The sequence below is a fragment of the Folsomia candida genome, unplaced genomic scaffold (assembly GCF_002217175.1).
Source record: "Folsomia candida strain VU population unplaced genomic scaffold, ASM221717v1 Fcan01_Sc003, whole genome shotgun sequence".
NCBI classification, from domain to species: domain Eukaryota; kingdom Metazoa; phylum Arthropoda; class Collembola; order Entomobryomorpha; family Isotomidae; genus Folsomia; species Folsomia candida.
This window is the reverse complement of record NW_019091195.1, coordinates 15,048,654-15,061,101: the sequence shown is the minus strand read 5'-3', so window position 1 is coordinate 15,061,101 and position 12,448 is coordinate 15,048,654. Positions and strand designations below refer to the sequence as shown.

General features: G+C 40.4%; 1 protein-coding gene across 6 annotated transcripts in view; it reads right to left on the bottom strand.

Moving 5' to 3' along the window:
• LOC110846537 (T-box transcription factor TBX3) overlaps positions 1-12,448 on the bottom strand; it is a 34,251-nt gene that overhangs the window by 13,031 nt on the left and 8,772 nt on the right. For all 6 annotated transcript variants that reach the window (XM_022093320.2, XM_022093321.2, XM_022093324.2 and 3 more), the window contains exons 2-3: positions 6,003-6,116; positions 5,431-5,584 (exon numbers count right to left, since the gene is read on the bottom strand). In XM_022093320.2, the coding sequence (XP_021949012.1) occupies positions 5,431-5,584; positions 6,003-6,116 (268 nt within the window). The remainder of the gene's footprint in view (positions 1-5,430; positions 5,585-6,002; positions 6,117-12,448) is intronic.

Sequence of the window (12,448 nt, the reverse complement as noted above, 5' to 3'; positions counted from 1 at the left end):
TCTCCCGGCACGATTATGTCCCACGTAGCGTGCAGAAAGCACGTGGTCGTGGTGGTCACCGTCATTTCTGTACAGCCCTTCCTAACATGAGCTTCATCACTCTCTCTCTCCCTCCCTCCACGCCCATCTCATTTCTCTCGTGCCTACAAATTCACTCAATCCATCCCATCATCATAAATAATGCGCTCTCTCACTCTTCCCGAATCATCCTGATTGACTGAAACCACTCTCTGGCGAAGGAGCTGGGCTGTTATTGAGACATGTATAACAACGTAATTCCCGCACTTTCACCATGTACGTTACGCTATCATCCCATTTATCTCAGAGTGGTGACGGGATTCCATTTCGACAAAAGTATTGGGTTCCACACACAGTTTGACGACAAGTTATGCATGCAAGTAGGGCTGCTCGATCAACAATGAAACCACGGCGTGTCCTCAAAAAATAATATATTTCACTGGAAATGAAACGGAGGGAATGACAGACACCCTTTAAAAAAGTAATGTTTTCTTCTCCTGTTTGATGTCGGGAACAAAATCATGGTTTGGTTTTTGGTGAGATGACATGAAAGAGACATCATCCCATCTCGATTCTCCGTTTGGGTGACTGCTCCTCAAAAAAGAGAGATGAAATGGCACACTGGGATTTTCCGTGGCCTGCTATTCCTCCGTACCTGCATTGCATGTACGTAAGCTCCTGTTATCTTCAAAGTGTGAAATAGCAAGGGTTTCTTCCATTCATATTAAACCTTATCGTGTAATAGGTGAGATTTGTCATTAAAGGGGTGCACGATTCGTGGGCAACGAGACCACATGTGTTTCCAGTGGATAAATTGATTTCTTTTGCGAAAAACAATTTTAAAAAGTTGGCATTATTTCGAAAATAAAATTAACTCTGCCTGATCAAAAGTTATCGAAGGTCAAAATTTGATTGACGTGGTGTAAAACAAAAATTAGGACTTGGAAACCTTGGACCTTTAATATTTGTTTAACGTAGAGAGCTACCGAGTTAATTATACTTTCGAAATAATCCCAATTTTCTGGGATGATTTTTAGCCAAAAAATCTATACCATCATGATATCAACGAAACGACAAAGTCCACGGTGAACTGGCTACTTTGCGCCTGGACGAAGCGACCTCATCCTCATCAAGTAGATGCGCAGCCAGATACGACCGGTTTGAGAGGATTACACGCTATTGCTTGGCTTATGTGGAGGTTTTATGTTTCTGAAAAGATGACGCAAGAGATGGTCCTCCTTTTAATAACGCTGCTGTTGGTTTGGTGTCATGTCGCATTAGGAGGAGATAAGGCTCCTCAGAGGAGATAAGAGTCTCTCTCTGCCCATCCATCCACACGGACCGAGTAATCTGGGGGACAAGTCTCTCCCAAAATCAATCACTCCTCAGGTGTGAAGCAGACAAGACAACAAGGTCAGAAAGGAAATTGTAAAGGTGCAAATCTCTGGATGAACTCGAATATGGACTCATTTTTTTTAATCCCCTCAAAAAGAGAAGCATCTTCACCTCCAGGTGACAGTTTTCACACCGCTCTACAAACACACACACAACCTCACAACAAAAGATGGGTAACCTTTGCACATCTTTTTTTGAGATGGTGCAAAATTTATAAGTCTCAGCAGGTCTTTGGTGATATTTTTGTTTTTTCGGGAATTTTCACATGCTTAATTTACGGTATAAATAAACCCTCGTCGTCATCACTTCGTATCTGGATCATATATTTTCAAATGAATAATTTCTCTCCTACAAATTTTTACGAAATCTTGTTGTTTTTGATGATATTTCCATTTCGAAAATTTTTTCGGGACAATTTCCCCACGCTAAATTTAAAGCCTAATAATAGATAAACGCTCCTCCATTGTAGACCTTCATAACCTTTACCATTTTTGCAATCTATTTACAAAATGTATAATTTTCACGGTAAAAAAATTATTAAGAAATCTATTTTGAATAATACTTCTAAATTTTTCTCGGGAATGTTCCCAGTCTAAATTTACAGGCTAACTAACTAACTAAATGTTCTTCATGCCGGGATGATTGTAGTTCGGTCGGATTGGATTTAAGCAAGCACCGTTGTGATTTGCTTTACACAAATCCCTTCCCACTCGTCTCAAGCTCAGCCCTATTCCTCCTACCAACGCAGAACACACGGACGGAACACTAGTACATGCACGACGACTAATTGTGTTCCATTCTTCACACCACAAAAAATCCAGGCATCAGGCTTTCCTCCCAGGCTCCATTCCACTCGTAAAAAGCCGCACGGGGGCCGCATTATATGGACCGAGTCGACGGAAAAATCGCCATTTTTACCACCCAATCGCTGAAATTATGCGTTAAAATTTATCCCGTGGAGTGGAATATCTATAAAAAAATCTATCTGTCGGGATTTTTGCGGATTCTACATTTTTTTGAGATATTTCATAATACTGGATTTTGGATGGCCGCAATTTTACCGATTTTCAGACCACGTTGATCATTATGGGAAACTCGGAGCTAAATTCGTCTCTACTTCAATCTCCTCACAGCCATGTGACAAAAGTAGTTTCCAAAAATTCTATCTGGTCGTCGTGGCGTTATCTTCATTTTTCCAACTGCACCGTAATCTCGGTCAAATTGGCAATACAGAGGGAGAAAAAGACATCATAAAAACAGAGATGCCATACAATTTCCCATAATGGCACGACCAATACAAACCGCAGCGTTGCATTTAAACGACTCCATTATAAAAGAACAGGAGATCTTTTCAACGATAAGCCCAAGGCTTAGATTTAGGCCCCCACTTAATTAGCCGAATGTTCCCGCTATTTTTGGCGGTACCTCCCACTAGCTGAAATCCTCACTATGTCGGTTTTTTTAGCCACCCAATTAGCTAGTGGTAGCCACTCATTTATCTGATTTCTCACTTAAAGTGATTATGCCCAAAAACTACCATCTAAAGTTAATTTTATCACCAAAAGGTTACTCATCTTCATTTACATATTCACCATATTTTTTCCTCTCCAATTTTCAAAAATAACTTCGCTATTAGACTTAAAATGGGTTGTTCGCAAGTTGTACATTGGGATAAAGGGAATGACAATCTTGATAGCATCTCTGAAGATGAGAATATACCTCGCAAATAAAATTCGTAAGATTAGTGATTGGTTCAAAATACGGAGTTTTGAAAGTAGAGCTGAAGCTGAGATTTTTTTGAAACAAAGTAAAGAATGGGTGTATCAAGGAAAAATACTACCGAAGAAGGATAGATCCTCAGATACCTCTGCCGCCATTCAAAAACATGTTCTGAAAAACGTAGAATTATTCTGCTGGCCAAATCCCTCATGGTAGAACTTCAGAGGACCATGAAATAACACGACCACATTGAACAAAAAAGTCAAGGTGAATGCATGTCACATTTAAAATTGTAATGTACTTAATTCAGATATATGTACTGTAATACCCAGTACCGCCAATTGTTATATCCAATACATACATAAATTAATGTAGCGAACCCAGTTTCGCCAAAATGTTGCTGAAAAATTGCAACATGTTGTTTCTTCCGAGCTATCATTTTGCCACCTTGAGTTACAAAAAATTTCGAAACATGGTTTCTGATAGACAATTGCATGGGGATTGCAATAAAAAATAGTACAACTCTCTAAAACAACTCCAACTAATGCGGAATGCGTTAGACATTACAATTGGCGGTACTGGATAGGTGTGTATGACGGACACTACAAAGAATGAAGTAGCGCAGATTTTGGAGACGGGAATCAACATTTTTGAGCTTTTTATGAGAATTTTTGCATAATCACTTTAAGTGAGAAATCAGATAAATGAGTGGCTACCACTAGCTAATTGGGTGGCTAAAAAAACCGACATAGTGAAGATTTCAGCTAGTGGGAGGTACCGCCAAAAATAGTGGGAACTTTCAGCTAATTAAGTGGTGCATTAAATTTAGGCCTAAGCCCAACCCCAAAGAAAAATTCGAATTACACCTCCATAATTTTCCCCTTTAATAAATTTGCATATAAAATAGTATCACATCGAAAAAAAAACCTTTAAAACGACCCATAAAAATAGCACTCCTTCCAAATTATTAATTTCAACCGTTCAAAATTTTACCCTCCAAAAAAATTGGAACTACAACCATCATAATTTTTCCATATGGACAAAATTTGCATGAAATACTACCCAAATCCGACCATAAAAATAGCACTCCTTCCAAATTATTAACTCGAAACGTTCAAAAATTTACGCCTTATCCACCATAATAATTTTTACTACATACGTCCCCACAATTTAAACCTATCGTGACATCCAACCTCTAATAAATAAGTAGTCGCCAAAAACGAAACCAAACCACCCGTGTTATAGCTCTCTTGTTCTACATGAAACATTTTTTATGACTTCTTCTTCTTCTTCACAGAGATGTACTGCAAGTATGAAGGCAGGTCCGTCCACGTGGTCCGTTTTCATGGCCACCAGTGTCCAAAAAATCTACACGTTTCGTCCCCACACGCCATGCAGCGTCCCCTCAGAGAGAGAGAGATACATGAAACGAAATAATGGCTTCGTTCGTCTTCCACTATTTACCTTGCGCAATAATATCATTACTCGTCGAGTAATAATGTGAAACCACTACGACCAGCAGCACCAGCAGCAGCAGCAGCAGTATAAACAACATTAATAAAACAATCAGCCAACATGCAAGCTTATGTATGTTCATGTTTGGACTAGAAATAAATGAGCTCGTTATTACCAAATGACTCCCCATGCAGCAGTCAGTGCTGCTGGACGAGCTAGCTAGCTACCCATTAACGAGCCTACAACAAACATTTTACAGGGCGGCAGTAAAACAATGAATCCAAGAAAAAGAGACGTCCAAAATAAATGAGAAGGATATATACATACGCCAAATCTTAATGAGTCGTCACACACTTGGAGATAAGGAAAAAAAACGCTAGACTTGTTGGAAAAATAAATCCGTAAATGGTTCGACACGCCTCTACCTGCCACCTCCGCTAAAAGCCAGGCACGGACGGAAAGGCAGGTTCGGAAGCATGCTCTGACAATTCTTAGGTGAAATGTTTAAAAGTCAGTCCCCCACACTTTTTAAGGGGGGTTACGGTGTCAGGAGAGTGATAATCGGGATGATTTCGAGCCTGATTTTATTAAAAACCACTTTTACAGAAATTGTATCAATCTTTCCATGTCACGGGGTCGTTTCCTTTTAAAAACTTGACAGGAAACTTGTATAATTAAACGTGTAAAGAAATCGTCTAAAACTATTTTTTTAGGAAAATGTCATCCACTTTTTTTATAATTGGAGAAATTTTGTGTGGGTGCTTTAATTTTTTTCTTGGGTGGGGAGCAGGTCCTTACGTAATTTGCAGTTACGATTGGTTTAAACACTGTAAAACAACTTACAAAGCCGTGCTTATCCGAGATATTGTTGGTCAGTTTGAGTTTGTGAAAAGAGACGACTTTCTGCATCCACTGCTCCCCCGTGGAGGGCGAGTCGGGGTGGATGTACATCCTCTTGGGCATTTCGGGATCCGCTTTCCCAGCAACCATCCATCTACTGAAAGTTGAAAAATATATCAAATTTAGCGTTTCCTTTTTTAATAGTACTCATTTTATTAGGCGCGGTGCAAAGATCTTCATTTTAATCAAGGTTACAGCGATTTTTATGGATTTTTTTCTCTCTAAAATCCTTGTTACATAACTTCATGTAAAAAAAATCCAGCATTTGTTCTTCAAAAGCTAAATACTTCACTCCTCCGTAACTTGCGACATATTTAAAAACTGCAGTATTGATAACTAACAAGTAAGAAAACGAGCCTAAAATTATAGCAAAATGTGTTTTTTTACTCAAGAAATCGTGCTTCGCTTCCTTGTGACGTGAAAAATTGAGACCTCATCACAAAATTATGCCATTAAAAGAAGTAAACCATTCCATAAATAACTCCTTCTAATTTGAGGAGATAAGGTTAACTAACCTGTTGTGAAACTTGTATCGGTAATCGTCCGCGGCCACGATGTCCAAAAGGAGAATATATTTGGCCTTCGGGTCAAGTCCAGATACTCGAAACTTCATCTGAGGGAACATTTGCCTGCAAAGAAGAAGAAAGCGGAGCGAGTGAGTAAAAAAATCATACCGACAGAGGAAAACCAGATTAGAATAATTTATCACGACTCGAAGAATATAACAACACAACACATGGCTTCCTTATCGTCATCGTGTCAGTGAAGAACACCACAACGCACATCTGTATGCTCAACCATGATTCAGCTCGATTAAAGACCAAGAATCGGAGCTAGTCACATCACACCAACAAAAAAAAGCTCACTTTCCTTAGAAACAACCAAATTCATGACTAATAAGAAACAAACATTTTATTCATCGTCAAAGTCCAAGTCGTCGTCGTCCTGCTGCGGCTTCTTCTTCTTCAAGATCAAGTTAATATTTAAGACGACGACCATAAAGTCTGTCGCTGCTGAGAGAGCAGATAGATAGATAAAGATAATAGCAAACCCCTCTCTCCGGGAGCCTGCATTCATTTCGTATGTACGTGGCTTGAGAGAGTTACAGACTTTTGGCAGGATTATTACGGAGCAAAGATAGCCAGGCCTTCAGTTTGTGAAGTAGTGCCTTGGAAATTGTGTGGGTGAAAAAATCAATCAAAAAATTGAGACTATTTAAAAAAAAAACTAAATAGCTCTTCCCATTCAAAAGTTTTTGAAGGTTAAAATTCTCCCAAATCCCCAATTTTACAAAATTTTAGGGAGAGCTACAGAGTTAATTTTATTTTTCATACATTTCCAATTTTTGAATTTATTTTTTTAACTATAAAATTTCCAGGGACAAATTTCGCAAAAACAAAAAGGCTACTCATTATTATAAACTATGTATAATGCTCTACTGGGTCTTAAAATTCCCCGAAATCCTTCCTGCATCGCCCCCTCCTCCTAATATTTCAGTCTTGACGTGATTATCCTTCTCATGAACATATCAACTCTCCTCTGTACAAATATCTTCATCGTCTTTGTCGTCACGCTTGGTTGACAAAGAGGAGAGCGAGCGAATCCATACACACTTCACGAGCTGCATTTTCCACTTGATACGCATTTCTCTTAACGTTTCAATCTCCTCCTCTCCTCAAAAACTGGATGGTTCACAAGGACAACGCCAACGATGCTAAATTTCTTTGACGGAGTGCCAAATTGTGGGACAAATCAGGTCCCGATAGCCATTTTTTGTCTGAAACTCAGTGTAATCTCGTGTTGGGCGACACGTTAGAATAAATACTTTTGCAAGTATAGAACTACTGGCAAAAGGTAGGTGCATATAATTCGAGAGAGAGAAAACCATGCAATTCACCCTCTTATGAAATATGGCATGTCCCAAATAATTTATTATCATTGAGAGAGCCGAGTTCAGTGATGGCGAGGCAGGAGTGTCCTGTCCACAATCTCTCCTTGACAGTTTGGGTGTGCGTCGACATGACACAAAAACGCTATCAAGTCTAACTTCGCACCTCACTCACTTAATCGCAAATAGCCGCAAATATCACCAGCTAAAGTGACCACATCCATAAATCCACTCACATCAATGCAGCCAGCAAACAGTGAAATCCAATCCACCCAAGAGAAGAAATTGGCGTTTCATAAATTCTCTCATGACCGCGTGCATGTACGACTATTAGTTTGGCGGAGAGAACACCGTCATTAACACGGCCGACTCCTGTGTAAATGCTTCGTGCCGGAGAAGAGGGAGTAGTAATTTTGAGGGAAAAAACAACGGTGCTAATGAGATTATTTATAGTGAGGCGGTGGTGTCTGCCAGCCAGCCATCCATCCATCCATCCACCAAACCAACATTACTGCATAATGAATGGGCGTTTTGTTTCGTATGATTCCATATCATGCCATTTCTTCACAGCGGTTGGTGCACAATTTCATTCTATTCCCACAGAGTACATTTCACTCATTTATTCATCATCACTCAGCCTGAACAGCGAGCGATCTCGTACATTATCCCTTTCGCCTCGAGAAAGCGTATAGGCTCTCTCGACTAAATAATTCTGGGCGCAACAAAAACCCAAAGTTTGCGAGAGAGCGGAGAATTCCTAATTCTAGGGAACAACTTGGGCGTCAAATGTTCTACAATTTCCATGATGATGATCGTCACATGGCGTCCGAAATGATAAGAATGTTCCACATCGTTTCTGCACTATTACGAAAAAATGTGGAGGAATATTCTGGGGGAAAGTTTGGACATCAAAATTTCTCGATTTCCAGAATCTTCCCAAAAATGCGGCACATCTTATCTGCACGACCCATTTATTTATCACGTAAAAAAGTATAGCACGCCACGTCCTACTCGGCAGGTCATTGAATAAATAAATCAATCAATCGTCTCTCTCTCTCCTCATCATCACGGAGACGGCGAATTGGTTGAAACGTATTCATTCCTCTCGCAAATCAAATATCTTTCTCGACGGCGAGATCAAACGCGTCGCATTTCTCACCACGACAAGATTCAGGCATAATTTATAAAAAAATGGTATCAAAGTCGAACACAACTTACATCAATTTCGTAATCTTTTACTCTCTTGCTGTTCGCTTGTGGCAAAGTGACACTATTTCTCATACAGTAAGAAACCTCTCGTGAATGCAAAATAATTTATGGTCAACTTCAACTTCTTCGCATGTGAGGAGACCAAATTATCTGTGTAAAGTACTAAATGCATGTCTTATTAATATTGCAAAAGGAACAAATTGCAACTGCATTTTTTCATGGTGCCCCGAAGGCGAAAAAAAACTGAATTTTCAAGACGCCCACTCAAGGAAAGGAGCGGAGACCCTTGATCACGTTCAAGAATCTTGGAGAATCTCGTGCCAATTTGGGCGAAGGGGGAATGCGGAAAGGATGCCTTTTAGGAGAAAAAGGAGTGAAAATGGGGTAAAAATAGTCACATCCTTCACCCTGGACCCATCTTATCTGGGCCGTAAACATTTTCTCCCATCTTTTCGGCATCTTTTTGTCCACATTAAAACTGTCCTCTTGAGATTAGGAGGAGAAGAATATGTGCTCCTTCTCAAGGGCTTCCACAGTGTCATCCCGACCCTTCTTGGTCTTCTTGTTGGCGTGTCTGTCTCTATTTTCTGGGCAAATTGGGTTCATCCTTTTGAAGCCTAGTGGACCGGAGGGATGGCTGGGCGCCTGGGAGAAAAGAGCTCAGGGAACGAGACGAGAAAACAATGGTGGTGGTGGTGAGATAGGGCAAACATGGACCATCGACCGTATTTTTCCTAATTGTCCCACCATCATCGTCATCTTTCCACCTCAATCAACACCTAATCCACATCTGTCCCACGGTACAATACAAACAAATCCCGCAATTCAAGGATGACACCTTCACAATCGCCTCCATCGCCTCGATAGTGGCCCTTCCGCGAAATTAGCTGGATTGCACATTGCGAATTAAAATGGGATAAAAAAATCGTTTTGTTCTCAAGTGAATACTCACTTGCAAAAAAATTATTGCATTTCAATATTTTCGCAAATTTCACGGTCAAGATTTTATTATACCTTTGTGCACAAACTAATCCGATCTAATTTTTGTACTTTGGGTGAAATTATACACCAAATTTGCCCATTATTTTCACTATCAAAATTGTATCTACTCCGGTATAGAAAATAGTCAGAATTTCGAATTTCCTACCACAATCTAATCTTCCGGGTGTGTGAATTATGCCTTTATTTTTCTTAATGTGCCATTACTTATTCTCACCTCTTAAAGATAAAATTATCCAAAATTTACTCCGAACAAAAAACCCCATCACTTGATTCCCTCAACTATTTAGCAACGCACCACTTTATCCTCGGTGCCTGCTCTCTCGAGTGAATGGATTGGATGGCGGCCATACTGCTTGTTCACGCTGGGGGCAGAACTCTCTCTCTCTTCTATAGATCCACTACGACTAGATATTCATCATAATAATAAGAGCATTGTTTGATTCATTTGAGAATCACACACTCCAAAAGTCTCTCACTACGTACAAACTACACCGCACAACTGCTGTTCCTTCATTCATTCTTTCACAAGGGTAGGTTTACATACAAAAACTGCATATATACAAATTTCCCCACGAGGAAAACCCGTCTATGTTTGGAGATCGCGTTTCCTTCCTTATTTTCTTCCTGCTATTATTTAGTACACACATACATGGACCAAAATCCACTACTGCGTTTCTATCTCCCCAAGAGCAGAAGCAGCTGAGACTGAGAATTGAGAGATGATGAAAAGCTGTCAAAACGGCTATTCATTTATAAAATAATCGGACAACAACACAACACAAAACCGTATTCATCAAGTCCCCCATGGACACGAGAGAGGGGATGATGATGATCAAAATCAATGCCACGAATTTTTTTCACATCACTCCCTCCACTTGGTAATCGTTCCTTCCTACTCTTTTTTCCGAGGGTTTTGATAGCACAGGACGTTTCACACAATGTGAGCTCCCCACATACGGCATAGGCTTTTCTTTGATCATCATAATTCCCACAAGTACCCTTCACCCAATTCCCTAACCCTAACCAAGCAAGACTTGTGTAGTCCACTTAATCAGAATTCTAATAAAACTCGGGAGAAAAAAATTATTCCAATTTGTCCAACTTGGTGGGACAAAAAAATTTGAAACTTATTTATGAACCCCTCGTATCAAAACGTATTTCGGTATATGTAACAGTGATAATTTAAAGAAGGAAGGGACAAATTCAATCCAAGAAGAAATCTGCATGTCTACTTTATCAGAATAAATTCTAATAAAACTCGATAGAAAAAAGCTGAGAAAAATTAATCCAATTTGTTCCTCTTATAAATTACGTACCAAAAAATTTGTCTGTGCGAACTTGAAACATTTTCAAAAATATTAATATTACTGATGGCAATATAACACTACAAAAAACGGGGGATAAATTCAATCTAAGAAAATAAGCTAACATGTGAAACACACATAAGTTGCGAGCATCAAAAAAGAAGACAAAAGAAAACACATTGTCGTCGTCGTCCCGGCCCTTGCGTGACTTTCTGGAGCGGAAGTGAGAAGAAAAAGAAGAAGGTTTTATTTATGTCAGTTTCTATTTACCGTGGTGCTGGAGAGAGATACATTTTCCTCTCAGAGATGAAGTGCATTAATCCCCACCACTCTTTAGAGATCAGGTTGCAACAAAAGTGTAAATGTTACTTATTTCCAGAAAATTATGGTGCTTAAGAAGATACCAATATAATTTTCGACATCTTACACATACTTTTATTCCCATCCCGTTAAACCATATATCCCCCAGCATAATCCTCCATAGATAAATGCCCGAAAATGGTGGTTGGTCGATAGACAGATATGGAATGTTTATCGGGGAAAGAAAGCTCTCTCTCGGCTGCTCGAAGGTGACGAAGCAACTTGTAAGTGGAGAAAGGATTTCTATACAAATTCCCAAGTGTCATCATCCTCCTCCTCCTCTCGCTCTCGCTTCTTTACAAAGTTTCCACTTTCTGTCTCCGCTCCCCATTTCCGGTGAAATCCAATCCACCACCACCACCGTCGACATTCCTTCCCACCACCACCACCACTTATTTTATATACGGAGGTGCCACACCAGGAGAGAGAGAGAGGAAGAAACGCCTCCTCGCCTCGCATAAAATGGTGGAGACCGACCGTGAGTGTGTGTGGGGGGGGGGGGAATTTCACCCGACGGACATGGCTTCCAAAAATATAATAAATTGCACCACCACCACCACCACCGACAAGAAGAGAGAGCATTACCAATTCCGTACGTCCGTCGGTCGTCCTCGTCGTCAGAGAGAGAGAAGCAATTTAGACCGGAGCTATAAAAGATCTCATTCTCCAGTGGGGCGCCTCTCTCTCAGAGTCTAATAAAAGTTGGCAATATGAGAGAGAGAGAGAAAGAAAGCTCTAAAAGCCACCACCACCACCACGTCCACGCTTTTTCTCTTCTTCTTCCCAGACGACGAGATAGCACTTCCGCCCAATGCATCTTCCCAACCGCACGTCGTAATTTCTTCCTCCAGTGAAAGGAAGCGCACAGCGTCAAGAAAAAGGAGCAAGCGTCGTTCATATAAAGGTCCAACCACCACCACCGTCGAGCCGACTACTAGCAAAACAACTGAGAGGAGAAGAGAAGAGGAGAGAGACGTGAAAAAAAGTCCTCTCAGCAAATCGGCAGGGCGGAGAGAGAGCCACATCGACCCGAAGTTTTACACAGGAGGCAACATTATTATCTCTCCCCTCTCTACATGACTACACAATTTTTCACTTCCCCCTCCTCCCACTCCCCACTGCCGCCTCTTATATCCACAAAGACATCGTCATCAATCTCCCGTCCAAGAGACCACCACCACCACTCGGGCGTTAGCAT